This window comes from Syngnathus scovelli, chromosome 20 (genome assembly GCF_024217435.2).
Source record: "Syngnathus scovelli strain Florida chromosome 20, RoL_Ssco_1.2, whole genome shotgun sequence".
NCBI classification, from domain to species: Eukaryota; Metazoa; Chordata; class Actinopteri; order Syngnathiformes; family Syngnathidae; genus Syngnathus; species Syngnathus scovelli.
In genome coordinates this window covers 11,123,565-11,149,441 of record NC_090866.1, presented here as the reverse complement: position 1 = coordinate 11,149,441, position 25,877 = coordinate 11,123,565, and the positions used below count along the sequence as shown (strand labels likewise).

General features: G+C 49.2%; 6 protein-coding genes across 9 annotated transcripts; 4 read left to right on the top strand and 2 right to left on the bottom strand.

Annotated features, from left to right (window-relative positions):
- Nucleotides 1-280: 280 nt before the first annotated feature.
- LOC125990534 (uncharacterized) lies at nucleotides 281-2,454 on the top strand. The gene is made up of 14 exons (XM_068649341.1): nucleotides 281-296; nucleotides 407-468; nucleotides 533-562; nucleotides 632-672; nucleotides 745-809; nucleotides 889-946; nucleotides 1,032-1,087; nucleotides 1,151-1,207; nucleotides 1,274-1,353; nucleotides 1,423-1,488; nucleotides 1,568-1,816; nucleotides 1,888-2,022; nucleotides 2,094-2,171; nucleotides 2,255-2,454. Exons 1-11 carry the CDS (start codon nucleotides 281-283, stop codon nucleotides 1,721-1,723), a joined length of 687 nt encoding a protein of 228 aa, XP_068505442.1. The 3' UTR covers nucleotides 1,724-1,816; nucleotides 1,888-2,022; nucleotides 2,094-2,171; nucleotides 2,255-2,454.
- Nucleotides 2,455-5,461: 3,007 nt separating this feature from the next.
- Nucleotides 5,462-10,376, top strand: cnksr3 (cnksr family member 3). 2 transcript variants are annotated; one of them, XM_049757810.1, is made up of 13 exons: nucleotides 5,462-5,671; nucleotides 6,642-6,805; nucleotides 6,872-7,074; nucleotides 7,492-7,579; nucleotides 7,750-7,791; nucleotides 8,290-8,409; nucleotides 8,492-8,551; nucleotides 8,675-8,743; nucleotides 8,828-8,977; nucleotides 9,054-9,169; nucleotides 9,244-9,413; nucleotides 9,510-9,596; nucleotides 9,664-10,376. In XM_049757810.1, exons 1-13 carry the CDS (start codon nucleotides 5,620-5,622, stop codon nucleotides 9,966-9,968), a joined length of 1,626 nt encoding a protein of 541 aa, XP_049613767.1. In that variant the 5' UTR covers nucleotides 5,462-5,619; the 3' UTR covers nucleotides 9,969-10,376. The 2 variants fall into 2 exon arrangements, with proteins under 2 accessions (XP_049613767.1, XP_049613768.1); XM_049757811.2 differs by lacking the exon at nucleotides 5,462-5,671 and adding an exon at nucleotides 6,119-6,446.
- Nucleotides 10,377-10,405: 29 nt separating this feature from the next.
- LOC125990528 (serine/threonine-protein kinase D3) lies at nucleotides 10,406-15,710 on the top strand. Of its 2 annotated transcripts, XM_049757809.2 has the most exons (18): nucleotides 10,408-10,565; nucleotides 10,930-11,249; nucleotides 11,497-11,635; nucleotides 11,707-11,838; nucleotides 11,947-12,113; nucleotides 12,388-12,574; nucleotides 12,642-12,713; nucleotides 12,772-13,010; nucleotides 13,070-13,147; nucleotides 13,218-13,449; nucleotides 13,990-14,042; nucleotides 14,112-14,184; nucleotides 14,316-14,422; nucleotides 14,503-14,664; nucleotides 14,756-14,854; nucleotides 14,912-15,179; nucleotides 15,327-15,412; nucleotides 15,474-15,710. In XM_049757809.2, the coding sequence occupies exons 1-18, from the start codon at nucleotides 10,559-10,561 to the stop codon at nucleotides 15,591-15,593; spliced, it is 2,541 nt and encodes an 846-aa protein (XP_049613766.1). In that variant the 5' UTR covers nucleotides 10,408-10,558; the 3' UTR covers nucleotides 15,594-15,710. The 2 variants fall into 2 exon arrangements, with proteins under 2 accessions (XP_068505255.1, XP_049613766.1); XM_068649154.1 differs by having other exon boundaries at nucleotides 10,406-10,565; nucleotides 15,327-15,710.
- ndufaf7 (NADH:ubiquinone oxidoreductase complex assembly factor 7) lies at nucleotides 15,243-17,948 on the bottom strand. Its single transcript, XM_049757812.2, has 10 exons — nucleotides 17,800-17,948; nucleotides 17,507-17,673; nucleotides 17,365-17,445; nucleotides 17,190-17,300; nucleotides 16,922-17,132; nucleotides 16,790-16,848; nucleotides 16,606-16,719; nucleotides 16,362-16,505; nucleotides 16,124-16,297; nucleotides 15,243-16,058 (listed from the first exon to the last, which is right to left on the bottom strand). Exons 1-10 carry the CDS (start codon nucleotides 17,870-17,872, stop codon nucleotides 15,840-15,842), a joined length of 1,353 nt encoding a protein of 450 aa, XP_049613769.1. The 5' UTR covers nucleotides 17,873-17,948; the 3' UTR covers nucleotides 15,243-15,839.
- A 567-nt stretch (nucleotides 17,949-18,515) lies between these two features.
- Nucleotides 18,516-23,562, top strand: cebpz (CCAAT enhancer binding protein zeta). 2 transcript variants are annotated; one of them, XM_049757808.2, is made up of 17 exons: nucleotides 18,516-18,754; nucleotides 18,894-20,368; nucleotides 20,447-20,678; nucleotides 20,750-20,906; nucleotides 20,972-21,063; nucleotides 21,148-21,201; nucleotides 21,280-21,382; nucleotides 21,459-21,518; nucleotides 21,596-21,662; nucleotides 21,737-21,846; nucleotides 21,918-21,978; nucleotides 22,066-22,268; nucleotides 22,375-22,410; nucleotides 22,533-22,622; nucleotides 22,709-22,764; nucleotides 22,841-22,922; nucleotides 23,123-23,562. In XM_049757808.2, the coding sequence occupies exons 1-17, from the start codon at nucleotides 18,563-18,565 to the stop codon at nucleotides 23,281-23,283; spliced, it is 3,231 nt and encodes a 1,076-aa protein (XP_049613765.1). In that variant the 5' UTR covers nucleotides 18,516-18,562; the 3' UTR covers nucleotides 23,284-23,562. The 2 variants fall into 2 exon arrangements, with proteins under 2 accessions (XP_049613765.1, XP_049613764.1); XM_049757807.2 differs by having other exon boundaries at nucleotides 22,706-22,764.
- LOC125990533 (protein CEBPZOS) lies at nucleotides 22,946-24,099 on the bottom strand. The gene is made up of 4 exons (XM_049757814.2): nucleotides 23,896-24,099; nucleotides 23,662-23,780; nucleotides 23,459-23,503; nucleotides 22,946-23,375 (listed from the first exon to the last, which is right to left on the bottom strand). The coding sequence occupies exons 2-4, from the start codon at nucleotides 23,777-23,779 to the stop codon at nucleotides 23,287-23,289; spliced, it is 252 nt and encodes an 83-aa protein (XP_049613771.1). The 5' UTR covers nucleotide 23,780; nucleotides 23,896-24,099; the 3' UTR covers nucleotides 22,946-23,286.
- Between the last annotated feature and the right edge of the window lie 1,778 nt (nucleotides 24,100-25,877).

Below are 25,877 nucleotides of genomic sequence, written 5' to 3'. Positions count from 1 at the left end.
AATACGAACAAACCTGCTAACATTTCCAAGCCAGCTCTGGTCGAATGGTTAACGCCATTGCCTCCGATGCAATAAAACCGTGGTTCGAGACCCGACTCTACCTAAGTGTTGCACTTCGCCATTTTCCCTTGCTTTTTTTTTTTCGCCCGTTTGCTTGTTAATGACGTCATCACAAAATGACTATATAAGACGTCACAAACGCGACAATCGGTCTCTTGTTCATTTTTGACAGCGTCACGTCGTGCTGCTCCGCCGGCTGCGCAGCGCCCTTTTGCACAACATGCTGCATTTCAAAGGTAAGTCTTCACTATTCCTTAACCTTTTCAAACTAACTGCTTTTGCTCTCTTTCAGCGTCAACTTGCACTTTGGACGTGCATACACCTTGCTACCATGCAAGCTAAAAAGCGAGCGTTGGCAGAAAACATCTCCGACCTTCAATTGCATCAAACGCAGTTTTACTGCCCAAGGTAAGACCAAACGTTTGCAGAAATTCACAACAGAATCTAATCAAATTGTCTAATCTGTCTACAGGTGCGACTCTTCCAAACGAGCCAGCCTCAAGTAACCTACTTTCTGTTCGATTAATGTGGATTTAATCAACTGCATCTAACTGTCCATTTCTGTCCTCAGGTCTGCATCTGCGACAGAAGACCCAGATTGACTGCAAAAAGGCAAAAAACCCGTTTTTTATTTGAAGGACAATTGACTAAAGTACTTAATTTTTTTATTTTTTTTGTCTGCAGGTTTCAAAATGGCCGGCCGGCTTGCAGTCCTGAGAGCCCCGACCGACTTCATGAGACGTTTGCAAGTCTGCTCTTGCTATCAAACAAGCTCGTATGACTAAAAATGTATCACTCTGTGGGTTACAACGTTACCTTGTCTTTCAGGCCAACGAACTGCGGTTGGAGAGACGTTCAGAGCTGTTCCTGCCTGCGTTCTTCATTGGTGAAACACATGTACACTCATACCTGAACAATTGTTTGACCAATTGATTTCAGCGTCTGCATTCTCTTCCCGTTTCGTCCACCAGGTGGAGGCAAAGGACCTGGTACCAGTCCGTTGCATGGATTGAAGTCAAAGCGCCAGGTTTGAAACGATTGCAATGACAAATTTGACAAATCAAAGTGCTTGACCAGTTCGTTGTTTCAGGTGGTGCTGGTCCAGGCAGTCAGGAAACAAGGAGTCATGATCTTCCAGTCCTGGCAGGTGACTAAACCTTGCAAATGTAGCATGGTAAGAACACTAACCTGCTTTTTCTTTGTCTCAATGCAGTTCAGCTTCCAGTAGGAGTGCCGCAAAGACCCTCCCGCCACCTGCTGGGCCAAGAAATTCTCCGGAACCATGCCAAAGAGGTTTCAAGGCTGTTTCCATTTTCAGTGTTGCAAATCAACTTGCTTGACTGTTTCCGCATTTGTGTGCAGGTGTCAGTCCAGGAGAGGATCTGCAACATTTCAAGAGCTTGGCCTGATGTTTCTCATCTAATAAAGGTCTTCAGCAGAAAGTTCCTGTCTACAGTTAAAAATAAAAATGGTAACCCTAAATGGAGTCAATGTTCCTTCTTTCCAGGCAGGAGTGGCAAATCCTGGTCCAGAAAGTGAAAAACCTGCCAGTTTGCCTCCATTCACCTGCCAGTGGCGTAGAAGCACCTGTGGCTCAAGCCAAACTGTAGCAGGAGAGTCACTTTCTGGACTTGGATTTTCCCCCTGTGGTTGTTGCAGGTGAAATGAGCCATTCCTGGTATGTGACTTGCTGAAAGCTTCAAGTCACATTTTTTTGGCGGGGCTTCCTTCTTGCTGCCTGGAGAGCCCTCTGCTGGTAAGAGAAGGAAAGTACATTTCATTTCAGCCACCATGTTCCAAAATGTGAATGATTCTTTTTGTGTCCAGGGTGGTGCACGATCAAGTACCTGCTTGCAGCGGTGGCCAAGGATCAGAGCACAGCAGCATGCTGGCAACACGTACGTTTTTGTTGCGTCCTTGCCTCCAAGTCAACCTGAGAAGTAGACAATATTTGCACTTAAGGTAATATGCTCATCACTGCACAGTCCCCATGACACCTTGGTTCCAATTTTTTTTGTTTGTTTTCCTGACAGGTCGCAAGGAACAAGAGCAGCCTTCTGGTAATGCAGCTCTCAATACTTGATGCCATGAACAACAAATCTTGCCCACTGGTGCGTTTCATGCCAAACTTTTACCTGCACTAAACGTTGACCTTTACTTTAGGCTTACAGGTTTCTTTTTGTCTTACCTCCAGGCGCAGACTCCTCATCCAACTGGCCGACCACTTCACCGCTCGTCCCACCGGCCGACCACTTCGCCACTCGTCCCACTGGCCAACCACTTCACCACTCGTCCCACTGGCCGACCACTTGGCACCGAGCAGACTACCATGCAACTTCTATTTTGTGATTGAATGTTTACTCTGCAAAAGAAATAAAGTTTGATTACAAAGAACACTGAAACTCTTAACTCTTTATTCTCAACTTTAAAAATATCTTAATTTAAAGAAAAAAAAAAAAAAAAAAAACCTAAAAAAAATTTCTGATTTTTTTTTTTTCCTGATTTTTTTTTTCCTGGAATTTTTTCCAGAATTTTTTTTTCTGAATTTTTTCCCCCCGTATTTTTTTGAATTGAGGCGGGTCAAAGCTGGAATACTGCTTCATGATTGGCTGAGGGGTCAGAAAGTGGGTGGGGCAATGAGAATGAAGGTCAGCGATTGGCTGAGAAGTGGGCGTGGTTATGCAAATTAAGGGTCATGTGATTGGTGGAATATTAAGTGGGCGTGGTCTTATTAATTTGAAGCAATCTGATTGGTCAGAGTAGCAAATACTGCTTTCTGATTGGCTGTTGGAAAAGTGGGCGTGGTTATGCAAATTTGTGCTGCGCTGTGATTGGTCAGACTGAATTTGGGTAGAAGTAGGAGGCGGGGAAAGTGACACTTAGGTTTTTTAAGGCAGTTTTCCGTCTTGAGGTGAGCGTTGTCCTTGTGTCACTGCCATGGACAAGGGTTTTTGACTGTTACTCTCCATCTCACATGACTCAACGTGACAGGAGTCCTGTGAAATGGAGAGTAACAGTCAAAAACCCATGTCCATGGCAGTGACGGAAGGACAACGCTCACCTCAAGACTGAAGACTGCCTTTGAAAACCTAAGTGCCATTGCACAACCACCAAGCATGAACATTTTCCAATGAGTGAAGCAAATTTGCTCATAATACTTGCATTCCAGTTGATTGATTTATATGACAGAAAAGCAGTTTGACAACATTTGAGCAGTCAATGTTTGTGTGAGACTAATATAGTTGCACTCAAACATTGGCATTGACAGGACTTGCATGGAAGCAGCTTAAGTGTTTGATGAGCTCAGGTGAGATGTCACCTACTTCTGATGACACGAGTGCCACTCACGAGGGGGTGACGGGATTGGAAGGTGAGCACATTGAAACAGCTGACATCTCTCACCGGGACAAAAACTAAGTGCCAGCTACTGCCTAACATCATCACACACTTTTGGATGTGTTTTTCCAATGACATTGATGCAAACCAAGTTAGTTGAGTACAAATCAAATGTATATTTCTGACTAACCTGGTTTGCATGAATGTCATTGAAAACACATCTAGAGGTGTTTGATGTTTAAGTTGTGCAGTAGCACAGTGGCACTTAGTTTGCCATTAGAAGTGACATGCAATGAGCACTTCAACCAAGGTTTCAAAGTCCTCAAACTGAAAAGACTCGTTTTATGTGCTAAATGTTCTTTTTGTTAAACTATTGCCTTGGCAGCTTTAATGATGCACTCTCCTATTTTTAACACTTTATTTAACATCGAATATCACAAACTATGAAAGGACCGAAACAGCAAGAGAATACTCAACTATAGAGCATTGGCGCCCTCTGCGGGAAACATGTTGTACTGCACCCACCCCACACAATGCCATGTCTTGACCACAACTTCTGAAACTAATGGCCGGCCCATCTGCTGTTACCCACTACCTAATTCACCTGGAAACCGTCAAATAACTCAAAGCACGCATTAAATTATCTTTACAAAATAATATTACGTCTCAGACTTGTTGATGATCTTCTCTAGTCACCGAAGGAATAATACTCCCTATAAAAAAGAAGGAAACACAACATGCAGTACCTTTCGAAAATATGTTGGCGTCTAGATGTTCTGATAGACGACCAGCAACCGACGTTGAGCCTCAACTCTTGGAGTTTGGACATCAGCTTTTGCGTGGAAAACATACAAAACAACATGGAGGTCAAACGCCTTTTCCTAATTAACGTTTGATCGACAGCTGAGTGGGACTTGTGGGCGGGGACGCTGACAAGCCACCTTTGTTGATATTGTTCTACGATAGCTAGCAAGCAACAAACAAACTCGAGGAGCCCGTGCCAAACAAAGAATTTGACTTCGATACATCACAGCTTCTGTTCAACATTTAAGTGACTAACAACACTCAGGATATGTGTGAAAAATGACAAATATTCTCAACCATCCCCTGATTTTAAACTTCCAAAAAAAAACTGCCCGTTTATGGGCCAAATGTTCTTTTTGTTAAACAATTTCCTTGACAGCTTTAATGATACACTCTCTTATTTTTAAGGCTTTACTTAACATCGAATATCACAAACTATGAAAGGACCGAAACAGTGACAGAATACTCAACTATAGAGCATTAGCGCCCTCTGCGGGAAACATGTTGTACTGCACCCACCCCACATAATGTCTTTTGACCACAACTTCTGAAACTAATGGCCGGCCCATCTGCTGTTACCCACTACCTAATTCACCTGGAAACCGTAAAATAAGTCAAAGCACGCATTAAATTATCGTTACAAAATAATATTACGTCTCATTTGACTTGTCTAGTCTTCTCTCTCTTGTCTTTCTCTAGTCACCGAAGGGATAATACTCCATATAAAAAAAGAAGGAAACACAACATGCAGTACCTTTCGAAAATATGTTGGCGTCTAGATCAGTGGTTCTTAACCTGGGTCCGATCGAACCCTAGGGGTTCGGTGAGTCGGCTTCAGGGGTTCGGCAGAGCTGGTATGTCATTGCCCCGCCCCCGCCCCGCCCTTGCCCCGCCCCCCTGTCTGCGGATGGCCGAACACACCGGTAGCACCCCCCCCCACCCCCCACCCCGCAGCGGATGGACGAACACATGTGAATGCACATATGAACCTGATGGGGTTCGGTACCTCCAAAAAGGTTAAGAACCACTGCACTAACACAAGGCCACTGAGCTGGTAAACATTATTGTATAGTGGTATAACACTTATAGTAGTTTTTATTTAAAAACTACTATAAGTGTTATACTACTATATACTTACTATACAATAGTGTTTACCAGCTCAGTAACTGAAAAAAGAACGAATCACTTTCGGAAGTTATTTGTTCACTCTCGTTCACTGAAAAGAAACGTTCTTTTGAACGAATCGTTCACTCACGAGCCAACACTAGTGCGGCCCTCCCACTTGTAACGTTCACCAGAGGAGAGCACTTGACTTCTCACTCACCAGCACCATGCGCAACAGAAAACATCTGTAATTATTAATAATCATGACTTTTGGGCGCTCGCCGAGGATCATCTCCACTTTTTAAAGAGTCCGACATGGAGGCCGTGAGCGCATGGAGCCCTCAGCAAGTTCTAGACTGGATGAGAGGTAAGAAGAGCGAGCAACATTGCAAATCATCAACTTACCTCACTGACGACTGCACGCGCAAATCATGCAAGAACGTAATCAAGTCGATGCATGTTTTTATCTGTTGGAAGTCAGCAGCTCCTACTCCCCATGTTGGCATTCGGGGCAGCTCGCATATTTTGTGGCGTAAAACAAGAATTCACGCTCGAATTTAGACTTGCTGTACACAGTGGACTCACACAAACAACGCGCTAGTTTTCTTTTGTCATTTGAACCGTCAAAGTGGTTCTTATGCTTGTCAAGTCATTGGCTGAGCAACAGGCTGCAGGCAGGGGTGTAGCCAATTAGCCCACTGTGACGTCACACAGGTTGTGTCTCTCCATATGCTAATGAGCAGTGGTGTGTCTGAGAATGAACAAAACCGTCAAACGTCTCTTGTTTGATCACATGAGCCGGGACCAGCTCGGCGTGTCGGGACCCATCGACATGTTGCAGCTCGCACGACGAGCCAATCAGCTGGCGGCCTCCGCCCTGTTGAGTGACAGACATCCGCCATGTCTTCCACTCGTAAGGGATGGACAGATGCTATTGTAATTTCCACTGGAAGGAGTCCAAATTCTAACCGAAACTCTGGAGTTTGGACTCGCGCTGGAAGGAGGAGGATCCGCACTGGCTTGTTTGTTCAGTGGGAGGATAAAATGGAAAAGGCGACACCATTAACAGAGAAAGACACTTCTTTGCTGAGGATAAAGTATAAACGCCTCTGGCTATTGACGCTCACTTCCTGCTAGCAAAGGTGCACGCCACTCGAGGAAAAGCTTTTCCTCTTGAATGTTGTTGTCTGCACTAAGTCGGTCAGCACTGGCGAGCACATGCGATTAGAAGTAGGCCGTCAGTTGAGTTGTTGATATTTGCTCAATGATTAACCGGCAGCCGCCCTTTGCTCACGTGCCTGACCTGACCCTTTGCTGTTGTTTTTGTTGCGGCCCAGGCCTGGATGACAGCTTGCAACAATACCTCCCGGCCTTTAGGTGGCAGCAGGTGGATGGGGAGAAGCTTCTGAAGATGACACACCAGGAACTGAGCACGCTGGGCGTGCTCAAGGTGGGCCATCAGGAGCTCCTGCTGGAAGCCGTCGACCTGCTCTGTGCGCTGGTACGCCGTCGTCACGTTAGAAAGCAAATCGGGTCAGTCGCTGATGACGTCTCTCGTTGTTGGAAGAACAACGGCGTGGAGTCGGACAAGCTGAAGACGCTGGTGGGACGGATGAGGCTGGCTCACCGCGACCTGGGCGGGGCCGTGTCGCAGCGCCGCAAGAACCCCGCCTACGGCAGCAGCGCCGCCCACCGGCCTTCCAACGACTTCCTCACCACCGTGGTGGAGCTCATCGCCGCCGCCAAGAGTCTGCTGGCCTGGATGGACAGGTGTGTGATGATGAGGGTCAAACCTCCGAGGCGCTCGGGCAAATGCGCTAACCGCTAGCTCACTGTGCTACACGAGCCAAACACACACGGGATACTTTTACCGAATTCCAAAGATTTTACCACCCTAATAACTGTCACTCCAACTTTGACACAGCAGCTCATTACACACTTGCGCACACACACACACACACGCCTTCATGCGCCTTTCCCAGGTGAGGCTTGTACGGGCCTGAAGAACATTCCCAACGTTTGACACGCGTCGCTGTTGTTTACATTTCATTCGTGGTCCATTCGACCGAGTGAGACGTCTGTCGTGAGCAATCTGTGATGATAAGAAAATAAACATGCCTGGCAGCGTGGAGAAAGTTGTTTTCTTTTCTCTCTCGGCCCAATGTCAATAAATGATGTTGTTTGCAGGACTCCCCTGACAAGCGCCAGCGACTTCACGTCCACAAAAAGCAACATCGTCCAACTGTGTCTGGAGCTCACCTCCACCGTCCAGAAGGTTGCTCGGACCTGGCTCTCTTTGATTTGCTTCATTTTCTGCACTTGAATGACGTTGGAGCTTGTTTTCTAATCCTAATAACGTTCACGAGCCTTTTTAATCTCGTTGTTGGTCAAAGTTCGCCGAAGCCGCCCACCACCCTCACTCATGTTTGTGTTTTGTCCTCACAGGACTTCACCGTTTATGAGATAGAAGAGAAGAGCCTGGAAGTGGTCAGTCCTTTTCTTCTGCTTTTGATATCGCCACACACACATGCACACACACACATTTCCCTTTTCCTGTCCCATGTTGTGCGCGGCTGTTTATTCAGCTCGGGAACGCCGACTTCCTGTCTTAGATCACGCTTCCTGTTGGCCAGCCTTTTGTTCGCCGCTGTTGTGTGTCTCTTCCCCTTCCAAACTTCCAATAAAAAAAAAAATGGCAGCAACAAAAAGCAACATTTTTAACAGCAACAATTTTTAGCGCTACTTCTAATATTAATGGAAGAAATAAGAAGCGATGGGAATATACTGGCGTGTGTGTACGTGTGCATGTGTGTGTGCTGGCTTCAGCTGTGTTCTGTTCACCTTGTGAACCCAATCCAAGTTGCAAACAAGCTGGGAGGAGTGTTCTCCAGTGTTTCCTGCTTATTTTGGTATTTCCTGTTGGTTCCGAGTTTCCTGAGCTAAAGCGGTCCCGTGTGTGTGTGTGTGCGTGCGTGTGTGCTTCAGTCTCAAGCTCTAAACAGCCTCTGCGAGAAGACAGCCCAGATGACCTCCGACCCATCCAATAGCGACCATTCGTGCGTGGAGGAAGTTCACATCTATAACATCAAGCCCGGTGAAGGCCTGGTGAGTGCTGGTGGAATTTGGTGGCCTCTTGTGGCCAGTTTATAGACTGCGTGCAGCACTAATGGGATGTGTTGCTTGGTAGGGCATCTACATCAAGTCTACCTACGACGGCCTTCACGTCGTTACAGGAACCACTGAGAACGTGAGTTACCACCTTGTGATCAGTTAATTGGTTAATCCAGAGCTAATTATTTTCCCCAGGCTAGATTGAAGAAAGAGCCAACCTTGTTCATTCTCAGTCCTTCTCATTGGTTTTCAACTTTAGTCCCCAGCAGACAGGACCAAGAAGATCCACGCCGGAGACGAGGTGATCCGAGTCAACGAGCAGACGGTGGTGAGTGACGCCGACCTCGCGCTCTCTCCTCCTGCATGTCTCCGCCCGCCCCATCATCGCCACGCTGCGCTGTGATTGGTCCAGGTGGGCTGGCAGCTCAAGAACCTGGTGGCCAAGTTGAGGGCGACGTCGGGCGACGTGCTTTTGGTGTTGAAGAAGAGGCCGTTGGAAACCGCCGGCGCCTTTGCTGCGGCGCCGCTCAAGAACATGCGCTGGAGGCCCCCCCTCGTTCAGGTCGGAACGAGCGTGACATCATCACGTGACATCATAGCGTGATCTTGTAATGTTTGTTTCCATGACGACATTGCAGGTGTCATCGGGCCTCCCCAGATGGCGTCTTCCTTCGGAGACCCCTGCCAATGGCGGCAAGACGACCATCTTGGATCTGCACATCCCCCCTCCCTCCGGCACCCGGTATTCGTCAGTGTGAGTGGCGCACTTTGACCTTTCCGCTTCCTCCTGCGCTCATTTCAAGCCATTTCTTCATCTTGCTCACTCAGTGAGGCCAAGGCACCATCGAGGTCTCCTCACTCCTGTCTGGATGCTGAGGCATGCGGCGCCGCCAGAACCGACGTCGACAACGCTCCTCAAGTCCATCTGCCCATCCCGGCCCCAGCCCCGGTCCCGATCCCGGTTCCAGTCCGACTCCGACAGCGCCACGGTGGACGCGGTGAGAACGTTTTACTCCCCAAAAAATAATATTGACAGTCAAATATGAATCATGGTAGGTCGACAATAAGGTGAAAAATACTTGTTGTAAATGCAGGTGCAGGTAAACCTCGACCCATGTCCATGCCGGCCGAGGTTCTCTCAGCCGTGTCTTGCCAGCGCGGCGGCGCTCCAGGAAGGAACGGTAAGCAAGCCGCTCCATTTTGGAGCCGCCGAGAAGCTTCACTCAAAGATGGCGTCGCGTCACGCAGGAGGCAGCCGCCATCTTCAGCGCTACCTGAGCAACGACGGCATCAGCAGCATCACCGAAGAGAAAGGCGACGAGGAGCAATGCTTCCCGCTGCCGTACCGCCGGCAACCGTCCATCCGCGGTGTGGACCACATCCGGGGCAGCCGCTGCTTCATCAGCGCCGACTTGCACAACAGCGCCACCATTGCCTTCCAGGAAGCGGCGGCCAAGAAAGAGCCCGCCGCTGCCGCCGCCGCCGCCGGTGGGAAACAGTCGACATCGCTGCTCGGAGGCTGGCTGGCTCGCCTCAGGCTGCTCAGCCAATGACGGACACGCAGGTTTTGATTGACAGCTCTCTGGGCATCGATGAACCTTTTTAGGGATGTGCCAAATACTTGCAGCAGATTTACTGATTTTTTTTATTTTATTTGATCTATTTGTTACTTGCTGAAAACCTCATTGATTTGAAATAGCATAAGATGGCACAATAAGGTTTCTGTGACCCTCCCACGCTATAAATATATCCTGCAATATATCTATTTTTATACTGTAAACATCTTTTAAGTCACATTTTTACTCAGGACAAAGTTTCTATACACAAATTGTTTCAATTTATGTGGTTCAATGTTTGAGTTTCATTTGCAGAATCGCACATATTCTGTTCCCATTAACGCCCACTAGATAGCGCTGTTGTATCGTTTATTAAAAGTGAAGCGACGCTTGACGCTGACGTCATGTTTGTGTGGGACGTCGCTTGTTTGACCGTCTGCCACGGTCACGCGCGCGCACTGTGCACGCGCAGGGAGCAAGGTGGAGATGGTTTGGGTTCGAACGCCCAGCAGAGGACGCTTGTGGAGACATTTGACGTCCATGAGCCATTTTGCTGACCGACAGCAACTTCAGCAGCCTTCTTCCTGATGCGAGGTACTCCTGTCTTTTATTTTCATGCAACAATAAGCTCACCTTTTGCAAATAACTGGCGACAATTTCCGCATACGTAACTGGTCACAATTGATGCAGCACGCTTGGAAAGTCTTTTTTCATTTGGTTGATGATTACATTCACCTGTGCTTTGCCTTTTGTCAGACTTTTATGCAATCTAGGGTTTTTTGCAACGTGTAAAGAATTTAATTCAGGTTTCCACCTGTTCACATTTTAACTGCTCTGTTAAAATGTTCATCTTTAATTTATTTTGGTCATTTTTTGTTCCGTTGCAACCTATGGTGTATTCATCAAGTATATTGAATATAGGATTTTTTTTAATCACGATTGTCTTTTTGTTAATCAGTACGTCAGCAAGTCCCCGAATGGAGAAAACCCGAGAAATGTGAAGCGATAGGGCGCCTAGGAGGACGAGCGAGACGCGTCCATTTCACATCGCCGTCCATGTCGTCGGAAAGCAGCTCGCCACCGCCGTCGCCTTCGACTCCCTCGCCGTCACCCGTCCCACCGGATGACCGACCCGGCATCCCTGCCCACGGTGTCTCCGCCCCCGGCGTCTCCTTCCTGCTCCAGATTGGACTAACCCGGGAGCCGCTGACCCTGGACGCCAACAACCTCTCGCTGTCGGCCATCGTTGAGCTCATCTGCGCCGTCATCGACCACAAGGTACAAATAAAAAGTTACTGTGCTCCACAAGTTGGACTTTTGTGACCTCAACCAGTTTGTGTGTGTGTGTGTGAGTGTGTGTGGCCCGCTTAATGGCAGATTAAAGACACACTCAGTGTGCATTAAAAGATGCAAAGTGAAAATGGATTCTGTTTTTTCTTCCTCGGGTCAAAGCCGGGCCAAAACATCACGTAAGCTGAACGTTTCCCATTTTTGGAGTGTCAATTTCCGCCGTTCGTTTGGTCAGTTCCCAGAATGCGGCTTGACGCGGATGCACGACAAGATCCTGCTCTTCCGCCACGACCTGAACTCGGACAACATCCTGCAGCGGGTCACCGCCGCCGAGGACATACGCGAGGGCGACCTGGTGGAGGCGGTCCTGTCGGGTTAGCGCCGCTCTTCAGACGAAGCTCGGGTGCCCGTGCGCGCAATTGACGGCGGCGTTCTCTGCTCGCAGCTCTCGCTTCATCGGACGACTTTCAGACGTGCCCTCACGTGCTGTGCGTGCACTCGTACCGTGCGCCGGCCTTCTGCGATCACTGCGGCCAGATGCTGTGGGGGCTCGTACGCCAAGGCCTCAGATGTGAAGGTGAGGTGTGCCACAGGGGTCAATGCTGGTGCCCTCTGTGATTTTTACTGAACATGAATGATTTATGTTGTCTGTGGGAAACTTCACTTAGTTCTTTGTCCTGTGCAGGTTGTGGTCTGAACTTCCACAAGCGTTGCGCAATGACAATTCCAAACAAGTGCAGCGGCGTCAAGAGGAGACGAGCCTCCAACGTCGTGCTGAGCGGCGCTCCCGCATCTCTTCAGCGCCGACCTTCTGCCGAGCTCCCCAAACATTGCAGCACGCCGCAGGATGAGGTACCGACCACAGTCTCAAAGTGCGACACCTGACATTTTCATCTCGCATGTGCATGTAACATGTTTGTGGAAGTGAGCACACATTCACAGATGAGCTAGTTTAGATTGCGCAATCAGCACACACACACACACATTGACAGTGCCTGGAGGCAAGGCACCGGATTTTCCATCCTGTTTCACACAGCCAACAAAGTGATTACCATGCGCACACACACACAAACACACACACACAGCTTCACTTGTTCCTTTGTCATCATTAAATTGATGTGAGCAGCAGCGCCCCCTTCTGGGCGCCAGGAATCGTCCGCACGGCGTCCGTCCGACCTGGTTGGCCAAAACGGCCTCGGGGGGCGTCAAGCTGCCGCACACGTTCGCCGTCCACACGTACGCGCGACCCACCGTGTGTCAGCACTGCAAGCGTCTGCTCAAGGGTCTCTTCCGACAAGGCCTGCAGTGCAAAGGTCAGCACGCCCGTGGCGCTGCAGCCGCAAACTTGGGGAACCTTCTGACGTGCCGCCCCTGCTTCAGATTGCAAGTTCAACTGTCACAAGAGATGCGCCGACAAAGTTCCTCGAGACTGCTTGGGGGAGGTTAACGGAGGTGAGTCCGTTGCAGTATTATATATTACATGTTCGTGTGACTTTGTCTTGTACTCCAGAAGGAACATCCAGTCCCATCCCGGACACCGAGTCCACCTCTGAGGTGCACAACGGAGACATCAACGAACAAGAGCGAGGGGCGGCTTCGGAGGACCGCAATGACGACAATGGGAGCCCTCAGACCAGCAGCAACATCCCCCTGATGCGAGTGGTGCAGTCCATCAAACACGCCAAGCGGAGAAGCTCCACTGTGGTCAAAGAAGGTTGGATGGTCCACTACACCAGTCATGACAACATGGTCAGTACACACACACGTGTGTTTGATTGCGCACGTGTGACCTTGACGTGTCCGTGCAGAGGAAGAGACATTTCTGGTGTCTGGACTGCAAAAGTCTTACACTCTTCCAGAACCACAGCGGAGCCAAGTTCTACAAGGTACCGACCGACACACAAGACTGGATTTATTGGTTGAAGGTAACGTGACGTTCCCAACGTGCGTCCTCAGGAGATGTCGCTGTCCGAGATCCTGCGCGTGGAGGCGTCGCAGGAAGCGGCCGGCCCGACGGCGGGCAGCAGCGCCCCGTGCTTCCGCTTGGTCCTGGCGTCCGGCGCCGTCTATTACGTCGGCGAGGACGACGGCGGCGCGTCTCGGGAAACGGGCCGCAGCTGGGAGAAGGCCATCCGCCGGGCCATGATGCCCCTCACGGCCAAAGGCACCGGAAAGGGGCGGGACCACGGTGAGTGTCAAGCGTGATGATGCAACAGGAAGCAGAACGGCGTCTACGTGGTCTGTGAGATTTAACAGCCGCCACGCCATGAACCGTCAATCCCACTAAAGTGACGCTGATTGAAGGGATTTCAGCGGATTTTCCACCTCATCTGGCTCCATTTTGGATGGAATTAACAGTAAATTCCTTTTAGGCCTTTTCACCTGGTTAGCCCCACCCCTTTTTGCAATCACATTAATACATGCTATTATGCTAATGGACATTATGCAACACACTTGTTTTTTTTTATGTCAGACTGGCCCCCAAATGACTGGAAGATCTCATTCCAGGAACAGGAAGTGCTCCTCGTGGTTGAATAAATAAAAGCCGTGTAAAATATTTGACCCAAATGTGAGCACAAAGCAGAATCTGAATCGATAGCGCCGCCCTCATGGAAATTTGCTGGCAGGCGACCAGCAGGCACTGTGGGGGGGGAACAGGAACAGGAACATGGGCTTTATTTTGCTTTATAAAAAAAAAAAAAAAATCATGTTGTGGTTGTGTCCGCAGAAGAGCTCGCCATCAGCATATCAGTTTGCAACTCGCAGATCCAAGAGAACGTGGTGAGTCCTGGGAACATGATCGTCAGCATCTTCATTTTAATTACGGTGATCTATCTTTTCCTCATCCAGGATATCAGCTCCGTCTATCAAATCTTTTCTGACGACGTTCTCGGCTCAGGACAATTTGGTGTCGTCTATGGAGGTGAGATCAGGTCAACTTCCAGTGCGTACCACTAGAGAGAGCCCGCACTGTGCTCTGCGGGCTCACTCTAGTGGTACGATGAAGAACCAGGACAGCCCTCAAGACATTTGGATTTCAAAACACCTGCTCAGGTCAGCACAGAAAGAGCGGTCGCGACGTGGCCATCAAGATCATCGACAAGATGAGATTCCCCACCAAGCAGGAGAGTCAGCTGCGCAACGAGGTGGCCATCTTGCAGGTATCCACATGCTAAATAAAGTGCAGCCACGTCATCTCAACTGCTTTTGGTTGAGTCGCAGCATCTTCTCACGTCTCCAGAAGCTGCGGCACCCCGGCGTAGTAAACCTGGACTGCATGTTCGAGACCCCCGAGCGGGTCTTTGTGGTCATGGAGAAGCTTCACGGTGACATGTTGGAGATGATCCTGTCCAGTGAGAAGAGCCGCCTGCCTGAGCGTCTGGCCAAGTTCTTGGTGACGCAGGTGAGCACCACAAATGATTGCTTGCCTGGCCCTCTCGCAGCAAAAAGCGCCTCTTCACTTTTGTAGTTGTTGTTGTCCCTGGCGCGTGCAGGTCTTGGTGGCCCTCAGACATCTCCATTTTAAGAACATCGTCCACTGTGACCTGAAGCCTGAAAACGTCCTCCTAGCCTCGGCGGATCCTTTGCCTCAGGTACAAAGACGACAAATTGCTCTTCCCGAACGTCGTCGTGCATCTCTTCTTCCTCAGGTGAAGCTGTGCGACTTTGGCTTCGCCCGCATCATCGGCGAAAAGTCCTTCCGGCGTTCGGTGGTGGGAACGCCGGCCTACCTGGCGCCGGAGGTTCTCTGCAACAAAGGCTACAACCGCTCGCTGGACATGTGGTCGGTGGGCGTCATCATCTACGTCAGCCTGAGCGGAACCTTCCCTTTCAACGAGGACGAGGACATCGACGAGCAGATCCACAACGCTGCCTTCATGTACCCGGCCAGTCCCTGGAAGGAGATCTCAGGGGATGGTAGGAGACCCGCTGAATAAATCAATTATTGAATGAGATGAATGGAAAATCACACATTCATCAATTATTTATTTATTTAAGTAAATCAAATGAAGAAAAAAAAAAAAAACATTTGCTCAGCCAGTGATGCTAGTCTTGTTTCCATAGCGACGGACCTGATCAACAACCTGCTGCAGGTAAAGATGAGGAAGCGCTACAGCGTGGACAAGTCCCTCAGTCACCCATGGCTGCAGGTAAGCAAGTGGAAAGGAAAAAAACATCTGGACCAAGTCAGACTAGCGTCCGGTTCTACAGGACTACGACACCTGGAAAGACCTTCGGGATTTGGAGACGCGGCACGGCGACCGCTACATCACGCACCAGAGCGACGACGCACGCTGGGAGGAATTTGCTGGCCACCAGGAGGAGCCCTAGTCCCCAAACGGACATTTGGAATCCAAGGACAGCTCTTCAGAATCCAAACATAGATTCAACATCACCAGCATTTGAAATGCTATTTGGGAATTAAAACTTTTGCACTCACACAAAAAAGGCACAGTGTTCACTGACCGCATGGCGACCAGTCCAATGTTTGTCTTTCTCTTCCCTGACTTCCAGTAGCGACCAGTCCCGGCCATCTGGTCTTTCTTCAGGGTTCGGCTCCATTTAGGGTTCCGGCTGTCAGGCAAATTGGAGCTCAGTGAAGCCGGCGACAGGCGGCGGCGCCGGAGACCTCTTTTCCAGCTTGAGCCCGGTGGCCATCTTGGGCTGGGCCAGGCGGCTCGGGTGCAGCAAGCCGAAGAAGAGGAAGCGCTCGCCCATCTTGGCGCCGTCCGTCAGTGCCTCGTAGCTGCTTTGCAGCTGCTCCCTGGTGGACTGGTCGCTGTTTTTCAGCAGGACCTGGGAACCAGACAAGTCATTGGAACCCGACTTGTCGTAGCCAATGGGGTCCTAAGCGCACTTGCCTCCATGCGTACGTCTATGCCCATGTTCTTCAGGAAGTTCTTCTGAGACAGCGGTCCCAAGCAGGCCACGCCCTTCCCCGCCACGCGCCGCACGTAGCTAAAATCCACGTCTGCCGTGAGGTCGGCGCAGCCGGGAGACGCCAGGACGTGGTGGAGACTGTGACCTTTGAACCCCTGACAAGCAAAGATGGGAGGACTTGACACACCTCCGCTAATCGCCGTGACGACGCGGTTCTACCCGGAAGGTGTCCGTCTTGGTGCCGTCGTGGCCGTAGTCGGCGATCAGCGCCGCCCCGCCGTGCTTGGAGACCCGTCGCGCCAGCTGCTGGATGATGACGCCGCCCTCGGCGCACACCTCCACGTGGTCCCGACTTTCATCAGCCTGCACGTACACAAACGTTTGAACCACACAAAACAATCGAGCTGACTCATCATTTCTTTCATTCTAGTCAATGGGAAAAAAAAATCCAACTTCTACTGACCTGCACCAGCGTGTTGGAGGCCAAGGTGGGCGACGGCGCCAGAACGAACCTCAGCCGGCCCGGCCGCTCGTGGTCCACGTCCACCATGACCTCACGCCAGCCTCGCTCTGTCCGCTGGCAACCAAAGAAAGAACGGATTGATTCAAACGAGTTGTGTGGGGCAGGACGACGTTGTTGTTGGTACCTGGAACTTGTGTATGGGCAGCGCGTCAAAGAACTCGTGCGCCAGAAACACGCTGAAACCTGGACAGTTTTATGTTAACCCTGAACTGGTCTCCATGGCAACACTTCACTATTTTTCCTCATTTGAGCCTACCAGCCGGGATGTCCTCCAAGCGGCGGTACCAGGACACGGGCAGGCCAGCGGCGGTTTGGCCGTGTCTGTAAACGGGCCGGCCCTCCTGCACGACTTCGTCGGCGGTCCCGACCAGAGTCTGAGCCTGCAGACGACTCAGAACCGGGCTCACCTCCACCAAGTGTAGCGACACCGAAGCTGCGCTCAGCACTGGCTGGAGCTGAGCAAAAACCTGCAGCAAAAAATGTGATGATTATTTTCTCAGACAAAAGCATCAACGAGGGCGTACCCGGAGAACGTCGCTGGCCAAAGATCCTTTCCCGGGTCCTAGTTCCACCAGCTGGAGCTGTTTGGGCCGACCCGCCGCGATCCACTCGCTGACCACCCACACGCCCAACAGCTGCACAAACAGCAAGTATTCAAATACCATACCTAGCTAACATAAAAGTAGCAATTTGGCGCACCTCTCCAAAGATCTGACTAATCTCCGGCGATGTGATGAAGTCTCCATCAGCTCCCAGCATGTTCTTCTTCACATAATATCCCTTAGGATACAAGATAAAGTTAGGAGGCACCACGTGGAGGAACAAAGTGTGGCGGACGCACCATGACGGGGTTGGTGAGCGCTTCCCTCATGTATTCGGCCACGGAAATGGGCCCGGTGGCTTTGATTTTGGATGTCAAGTGCCGCAGCATGGTGGATCCGCTGGCGTCCTCCTCCGAGCAAGAAGATGAGGAGCTCCAAAATCTGGTGCTTGCTACTGGCCAACGCACTGATGACAACACTCTTTTTGTTATAGTATTCACTCATTCAAGACAAAGACAAGACATATTTTGGTTTTGTGTCATGCATAAAGTTATTAAAGAAGGGGACTGGGGAAAAAAAACACACTTTTTACCTGGTCGCACTGGACTGACAGGATGAATCAACCTGATCAGCTGATGTGTTTTGGAAGCACAAAGGCGCGTCATTTCTCCAAATATGAAGCAAAAGGAACACGTTGATGCTCACTTAAGTCTCGTGCTTGATTTGATTTGTTGCTGAATGGAACTTTCAGCACGTGCACAACATCGTTAGCGTTAACACGGTCATCCACACGTGCAGCAAACCACACGAGACAAAACACGAATAAGCGACGCTTTCGTTTCAAGTACAAAAGGCAGTAATTAAATTTTGTGTTATAGTTATGCATGCATTATGATGTAGTCCTCACGGCAGGGAAAGCATTTCCGTAAAAACGCATTTCATTAGAATGACGGATATAAACATCCGGTGTCCTTTCACAACAAAATGAAACTCATTTTAAGACTTTGCATTCGTTTGGAATATAATTCGTTACTCTTTGCTGATATAATATCTGCACTACTTTAAATTTTCGTTCATCCTGGGTGCAGGTACATATTTAGCGTGTTTAATTTATTTTGAAAATTTGGCCAGAGCAACAAGCCTTTTGATTGGACCAGCTGAGAATACGCAGGAATTAGGTTTGTTTGGTTCACTGGACCTTGATTCAATTTTATTTTAATTTTATGCTCACATTTCTAAAATATGTATATTTGTTGATAGTGTGACAAAATTGTGTGAGATTTTTTTTTGTGGCGGAAACCACCTTGTGACGTTCACCTTTCCACTTCCGGGTAACGCATCCTCATGTCAGCAGCATGGCCGCCAAAAACAAGCACAGAAAAAAGTTCAACCCGAGCAAAAAGGGGATAAACCAGTCGGAAGATAACAATATGGAGGAAGATTCCGACGACGAAAGGGACAATCAGACAGAGATGGTAGACAATAGACATCAGGCGGAGCCGGACGAGTTTAATCTCGAGGAGGTTCTGCGGCTCGGCGGAACTAAGGTGACTTCAAGCAAACATTCGGAGAACAGCGCTGGCTAAATTGTTTGCCTTCTGTAAATTATTAGAAGCACAAATACTTATGTAAAAAAAGACTGAAATACTTTACGGTATGAACTGTATTTGATTTTGTTGTCTGCAGGCCGACTACATACTCCTGGCCAACTTGGACGAGTCCAACGTGTTGGTGGACGGAGGGAAGCAAGGCGCCATAGATGACCTGGAAGAAGGAGAACTAGAAAAGTTTATCATAAATTTGGGCGTTCGGAATTTTACCAACTTGCAGATTGTCCCAGACGAGACAGAAGAAAAAGCAGTTCAGAAGAAGGAGACGAAAACGTCCAAAGCGGAGAAACCTGCTGAGGGAAAAGCTTCCAAGCCACAACAGAAGCCTTCCCAGGAGCAGAAGAAGACGAAGAAAGGAAAAGCGGCGGCGACGTCTGTGAAACGAGCCAAACAAAACGTGTTTGAGTTCCATCAGAGGACTATTCTACTGATCAGACCCGGAGGCAAATGGCATGACCTGGAATATTGTGCAGAAGGATCCACGGTAGCGCAGGATCCTGCCTTGGTGTCGTCTTACAAGACGCTGGCTCAGCGTCTTTACGAAACTGAAGTGGCGCTGTACAAGAACAAGAAAAACCTGCAGAAAGGAGCCAACTCAGCCTGGATGAAGACGGTGGTCTCGGCTGGCGTTCTGGCCGACAGGATGGCGGCTATGACCGTCCTGATCCAGGACGCCCCGGTGCATATGTTAGAACACGTGGAGAACCTGGTGTCCATGGTGAAGAAAAAGGGCAACCGACGGATGGGCCTGATGGCACTGGACACGGTGCGGGAGCTGTTCCTGTCCGACCTGCTGCCGGAGAACAGGAAGCTGCGGCCCTTCGACCAGCGCCCGTTCGACAAGCTGGAGGAGCTGGCGAGCGGCAACCGCGACGCCCGAGACCGCCGTCTTATCCTCTGGTACTTTGAGCACCACCTGAAGCACCACGTGGCTGAGTTTGTGGCCGCGTTGGACGTGGTGGCCCACGACACGGTGGCGGCCACCAAGGCCAAGGCGCTGGCCACCGTGCACGAGCTCCTGTGCCAGCGGCCAGAGCAGGAGCGGGCGCTGCTGGTCCAGCTGGTCAACAAGCTGGGCGACCCCGAGTACAAGATGGCGGCCAAGGCCTCGCACCTGCTGGAGACGCTGCTGCACCAGCACCCCAACATGAAGGCGGTGGTGTGCTGCGAGGTGGAGCGCCTCATGTTCCGCTCCAACATCAGCGCCAAGGCTCAGTACTACGCCATCTGCTTCCTCAGCCAAGTGCACCTGAGCCTCGAGGAGGACGCGCTGGCCACCAAGCTCATTGCCATCTACTTCTCCTTCTTCCGCACCTGCGTGGGCAAGAAGGAGGTGGAGTCCAAGATGCTGAGCGCGCTGCTGTCGGGCGTCAACCGGGCGTACCCGTACACCAGCCGTGGTGACGAGAAGGTGAAGGAGCAGATGGACACGCTGTTCAAAGTGGTCCACCTGGTCAAGTTCAACACGGCCGTGCAGGCCCTCATGCTGCTCTTCCAAGTCATGGACTCCCAGCAGAGTGTCTCTGACCGCTACTACGTGGCCTTGTATAGGTAAGCAACCAGTTTTTCCACCTCAGGTCCAGGGGCTGCAGAAATTGTTTTTACTCTTGAGTGACTTTCTCTCCCCAGGAAGCTCCTTGATGCGAGTCTGTCGACATCTACCCATCAGAACATGTTCCTCAACCTGCTGTACAAGTCGCTGAAGGCCGACACGGTTCTGCGCCGCGTCAAAGCCTTCATCAAGCGTCTGCTGCAGGTCAGCGCCGATCAAGGGGCCGACTTTGCCTGCGGCGCCCTCTTCCTGGTCTCCGAGGTCATGCGGGACAAGCCGGGACTCAAGACGCTGCTGCAGGAGGCCGGGGTACCAACAACAATTGGGGAACCTTTGATCACTTTTCAGGAGGCTTAATAGCCAATTTTTGTTTTCCTGAGGACGGGGAAGAGGCGTTCAAAGACCTCCCTGAAGAAAAGGGCCCAGAAGACGACGACGAGGAGCGCTTCGCCGACGCCGACAAGATGGAGGACGTCACGCCGAGCGTGCAGGAGATCAAACTTGCACCGTCGTGGGTGCATCATCAGAACCTGGAAGGTCCGTCTCACACACTCAGCATGTCAATTGATGGATTGGTTAATCAATGGGCATCCCATCAACAGGTGCGAAGCAAGTGCAGACGACGTACGACCCGCTGCACAGGAATCCGTTATTCTGCGGCGCAGACCGCACCACCTTGTGGGAACTTCACCGAGTGAGAAACACGCAATGTCTTCTTTTCATGTGGTGCTCTACGGGTGGCCATTTTTGTAGTCTTATGAACTGTTTCCTCCCTCAGTTGTCGCTGCACTTCCACCCGTCTGTGTCGCTCTTCGCCAAAACGCTTTTGCAGGTGGGGGAACAAAAATTCAATGAATAATTTCGTCCACTGCGATTTGATTCGGTGTAAAAATGTGGGAACTGTTGACAGGAGGATGTGATCCAGTACTCCGGCGACCCTCTGCAGGACTTCACTCTCATGCGCTTCCTCGATAGATTTGTCTTCAGAAACCCCAAACAGATCAAGGGCAAACGTAATCAGCACGCACGCACGCACGCACAAAAAAAAAAAAAAAGTCGAGACCATAATGTGATGTCTTTGCCACGCAGAAAACACGGACACGACGGTGTTGCAGCCTAAAACCAGATCACGCGGCATCTCTTTAGCAGGTGATGGACACATTTCTTTGTCTTCTCAAATCAAAAAGCATTTTTTGTTTACTCCTTTTTTTTCCCGTGCATTTTAGTGAACAGCGAAGAGTTCCTGGATAAAGAAGAAAGTCAAATTCCTGTGGACCAAATCTTCTTTTATCGGTGAGTTTGTTTGCAATTTTGAGTGTTGTGAGCGAGCCGCTGTGGCTATTTTTTATTTTTGTTTTGCCCGGCAGCTTCTTCAAGAAGCGCCGGCAGGAGAACGCGCGCCGCCGCCGGCCCAAGAGGGGCGACGACACCGAGAGCCTGGAGGATATCGACGACGACGAGTTTGAGAAGATTCTCGGTAGGCCGCCTCCTTCTCCTTTTTCTCCTTCCTCATCTTGCGCTCGCAGCTAACGAGTCGTCTTTTAACAGACTTGTGCGAACAGGACTCGTACTTTGCCGAGTTCGCAGACGAAGGCTTGGACTTTGCCGGGTGAGCTCTACATTTTGGCACAAAGAAAAAAAAATAAGAAGAAGAAAAATAGTCGCCAACTAATTTGTGCGTTTCTCAACATCTCAGGAACATGTCGGGCGACACAAGGAAAAAAAGCGGAAAAAAAGATGGGGACGAGTCGGACGCGTCGGAGGACTTGGACGACTTGGACGAGCTGGACGACGAGGAGGTGTCGCTGGGCAGCATGGACGAGGAAGACTTTGGGGAAGACCTGGATGAAGAAGGAGGAACCTTCATGGAGCCTGCCGGAGATTTTGCTGATGAAGACGGTAAGTCTTTTTTTTGCTTTGATGAAAGGTCTGAATTAAAATTACAAGTGGCGTCGTTTGTTGGCAAAAGTGCACTTGAAGCATTCAGTTGTCCTTCTACTTCCAGAACTGGAAGATGATGACGAGCAAGATGTCGACTTTGGTGAGTTTACGATGTTGTTCCTTTTGGCTATTTAATTCAATAGTTTTGTTAATTTACTGTAAAACATTAAGAGTTGGAAATAACAGTTTTAATACTATACGTTTCCATGTCATCTTCCTCAGATGAAGAAGTTGATGTTCCAGATGTGACACCGTGTTCCAAGAAAGTCAAGAGGAAGGCGAGCGAAGCGCTGGACTTCACACGGACTTTTGGTTTGTTCTCATTTTGGAAAATGATTTGAAACGTTGACGTCAACTTCTTGCCTCATTTTGCATCTTGCTGTCAACCTCCAAAGCAGGAAAGAAGAAAAAGAAAGGAGAAAAAGGAACGGCCATGTTTGCAGCGGCTGAGGAGGTCAGAGGTCGCATGCCAAACAATTAAATGAGATTGCTGCTTCTCACAATAATTCAACTTTTCTTTTCCAATGAAGTTTGGCTGCCTGCTGGATGATAACGCCGGCGCCAAGTTTGATAACATCGGACTGAACGCCATGGCCAACAAGGACAAAGCAGGTAACAAAATCATTGACGAGAAATTCTTTCAAACTGGACCTTTTATTGCCCGGATCATCTTTTCCATTCAATTCAACTCAAAACAATTTAAAATACAACTATGGTCACAAAAATTTAAACTCTTATCTCAAGGCACCACTGTCAAGGTCCCTTGAAACAAATTTCCCAAGTAGTAGTTGACCCCAAGTTCTTGCGTGCAGGCGTGAAGCAGCTCAAGTGGGAGAGCCAACGCGACGACTGGATCCACGACCGCGACGCCAAGACGCTGCGAAAGAAGAAGGCCACCTTCAACAAGAGGAAGCGCTTTGCACGTGGCAACAAGACCTCCATGATGATGGGGAACAAAAAGAAGCGGAAATAATTGTCAGCGGCCGCCGGCGTCTGTCTCCCAATCCAATTGGTCTCTCAGCCGCACGCCGGTCACGCCCGCCAGCTCGTTGGACTTGTAGTAGACTGTTGACAGGAGAAACCCAAAATATCTGCTGCCATCATGGACCGAAAAGCATCATCTATGTTCTTACTGTGTTCCTGCTCACCTTCCAGAATGGATGGAAACCTTTTCTTCATTGTGCTTCTAAAATCTGAAACAATTTCGATTAATGACTGACACACAAATGTGGATTAAAACACCGTAAAGTCATCGGAGATGATTTTTTTTTTCGCCAAAGAATTACAATGCTGTGTAATTGTCAGCTGACAAGTATTGATTTAGTGCGTGTGCGCGCGCGCGTGCACACACCTTGGCTAGTGTTCATGGCGTGGAAGAGCGCATATGCACCGAAGACTCCGAGTAGCTCGACAACGATGATTCCCTTCATCAACCTTTTGGCCAAAGGTGCGAAAGGTTTGCCAGACATCCTGTCAGGCCCAAATTTTATACTGAGTGAGTACGTTTGGAAATCGAGATTAACATTTCACTCAACTTTTGATGACAGTGCTGTGCTTTTTTGGGGTGAAGTGAATATTAACTCACCTCTCGTTGCCGACAAAAGAGCCAAATAAGCAAAGAATAATAGTTTAGCTATTATTATTATTATTATATCATAATAATTAGCTTCGTGTGGGCTAATAAGATTTCAGTTTTGTCGGGAGGCTGAAGGGCTTCACCGGGTCAAACAGAGAAGCTATCAGGAAGCTAACATGCGACAGTCTGCTAACTACTACGGAAGCTCGCTGGATTTGGACAAACCACTGGAAACGCGTTTTGGTTCAGTAATGACGAAAAATATTTGAAAAGGTCCATTAACATCCTTGAACCTACTGCATGATAAACATATACACATTTATCAATATTAATATACCTAATTATCTATCGAGCTAATGTGTATATGCTGCAGTTTCTAATTGAGACGGCAGATGGCAGCATTACTTCACAATTGATCTTATTGATTTAATTACTGCACTTATAATTAGATTTTGCAGTTTGATGTAATGTGTCATAATTTTCAGTTTTTTTTTTTTTAAATGCTTTTGTTAATTGTTTTTATTTTTCCTGTACAACAATGACAAAATAATGATGATCAAATCGTTGCTAGAGGACATCCATTATTATTCATTGTAATTTCATTTGCCATTACATTTGTAAATATACCGAAGCGTTTTAGTAGTCAATTTCTTCTGTCTGTCTGTCTGAGTGTGTGCGTTTGTGTTTGCATTTCCACGGTGGTGGCTGATGTTCTCAAACAAGGCCCTTTCTTATGTCCTCGCCCCTCCCCTGCTATCCTGTTTTCACGTAATGAGCATGCGAGATGTCCATCCGCCCCTTCTCCGCCTCGCCTCTAACGAGACCAACCCAGCTTGTTTGTAAATGAGCCGCTAAAAAGCCTCCAGCTCGCTAAGCGGAGATAAGAGGCGACTACAACAGCCGCCGAGATGTCGGCGGCGGGCCTTTACGCCGGACCTCGCCCCCCCCCCCCGGGAGGCGCCGATGGCTGATCCGGCTTTGATGCGGCAGCTAATGGCGAGCTGCCGCACATCAAAACGCTGGCAGGGAGCTCAGCACAGTTGTCACAAGTTTCTTTTGCTGTGCACAAGATCACATTTGAGGCTCTGCAAAGTCCCTTTTGAAGGAAGTGGAGGTCGACACCTTCAAGGTTGCAGGAGAGGATGGCACCGTTCAACTTGTCGACTTGTTTGTGCTTTCAGTTAGGTGGGCGACACATTTCAGTTTCAGACCAAGCTACTCTGTGGTTGGCCCCTTCCCATATGCTCTTAATGTGCAGCCTATGGGACAGAACCGGCCTATCTAACAGCTTTATTATGAACGGACACATAGAGGCTGCATCATCGTGCCCTTAGCTGGAATAATGCAGCTTCAGTGGTTCCAATAATAAGAATACAGATAGCAATCCTAATGACCCGCCAAACATACGCCTTTGTGTGTGTGTGCGTGTTTCACAATGGAAAGCTAAGATGTGCAGCTCAGCAATGTGTGCATGACACCATGTGACTTCATGCTGTGCTTTTCATGTCCCAACTGAAGGGGCGGACTCATCAAAAGAGACCAAGAAAAAGTATTGACACATTTGGCCGTACACAATCTTCACGTACATGTTAGACGCGTGCGTGCCAACGAGTCATTGTGTGTGTGTGCGTGGGATGTGTTTGAGCTAAAATGAGATGAAATGTTGTTTGAATACTTAAGCTGCAGCTGCCCCCCAGTGCCAGCCCCCCTGTTGCTTTGCCTCCATGGAGATTTGCGGCCTTTGAAATGATCACCAGGCCATGTGGTGTTTCTTAAATGACCATTAGGATGACCTGTTTTTTATGTTTTATTTTAACATGGTTTACCGACGCTTGCGTTCATATTTGCTTTTTCGGGTAGAAAAATGATACAGATGTCCGTCAGTGTGACGCAAACTCATAATAAAATCGTTTTTGTCATTTATTAATTTAGAACATCACCGGTACACCTGACTTTAGTTAAATTTATTGGAGTCAATTCTTAATTAAATG

Excerpts from the sequence above, each read along its gene's own strand:
- LOC125990534 (XM_068649341.1), top strand. Across the intron at positions 563-631 it reads TCCAAACGAGCCAGCCTCAA|GTCTGCATCTGCGACAGAAG; the intron begins GTAACCTACTTT and ends TTCTGTCCTCAG. Across the intron at positions 673-744 it reads CCCAGATTGACTGCAAAAAG|GTTTCAAAATGGCCGGCCGG; the intron begins GCAAAAAACCCG and ends TTTTGTCTGCAG.
- cnksr3 (XM_049757810.1), top strand. The coding sequence starts at position 5,620 with ATGGAGGCCGTGAGCGCATGGAGCCCTCAGCAAGTTCTAGACTGGATG. Across the intron at positions 8,552-8,674 it reads TTACAGGAACCACTGAGAAC|TCCCCAGCAGACAGGACCAA; the intron begins GTGAGTTACCAC and ends TTTCAACTTTAG. Across the intron at positions 9,414-9,509 it reads ACAGCGCCACGGTGGACGCG|GTGCAGGTAAACCTCGACCC; the intron begins GTGAGAACGTTT and ends TTGTAAATGCAG.
- LOC125990528 (XM_068649154.1), top strand. Across the intron at positions 12,714-12,771 it reads CTTGGGGGAGGTTAACGGAG|AAGGAACATCCAGTCCCATC; the intron begins GTGAGTCCGTTG and ends CTTGTACTCCAG. Across the intron at positions 14,855-14,911 it reads CGGCGGATCCTTTGCCTCAG|GTGAAGCTGTGCGACTTTGG; the intron begins GTACAAAGACGA and ends CTTCTTCCTCAG.
- ndufaf7 (XM_049757812.2), bottom strand. The coding sequence starts at position 17,872 with ATGACGCGCCTTTGTGCTTCCAAAACACATCAGCTGATCAGGTTGATT. Across the intron at positions 16,298-16,361 it reads CCAAGACGGACACCTTCCGG|GGGTTCAAAGGTCACAGTCT; the intron begins GTAGAACCGCGT and ends TTTGCTTGTCAG. Across the intron at positions 16,059-16,123 it reads GCATAGACGTACGCATGGAG|GTCCTGCTGAAAAACAGCGA; the intron begins GCAAGTGCGCTT and ends TCTGGTTCCCAG.
- cebpz (XM_049757807.2), top strand. The coding sequence starts at position 18,563 with ATGGCCGCCAAAAACAAGCACAGAAAAAAGTTCAACCCGAGCAAAAAG. Across the intron at positions 18,755-18,893 it reads TGCGGCTCGGCGGAACTAAG|GCCGACTACATACTCCTGGC; the intron begins GTGACTTCAAGC and ends TGTTGTCTGCAG. Across the intron at positions 22,765-22,840 it reads TGTTTGCAGCGGCTGAGGAG|TTTGGCTGCCTGCTGGATGA; the intron begins GTCAGAGGTCGC and ends TTTCCAATGAAG.
- LOC125990533 (XM_049757814.2), bottom strand. The coding sequence starts at position 23,779 with ATGTCTGGCAAACCTTTCGCACCTTTGGCCAAAAGGTTGATGAAGGGA. Across the intron at positions 23,504-23,661 it reads CGCCATGAACACTAGCCAAG|ATTTTAGAAGCACAATGAAG; the intron begins GTGTGTGCACGC and ends AAATTGTTTCAG. Across the intron at positions 23,376-23,458 it reads GTTTCCATCCATTCTGGAAG|TCTACTACAAGTCCAACGAG; the intron begins GTGAGCAGGAAC and ends TCCTGTCAACAG.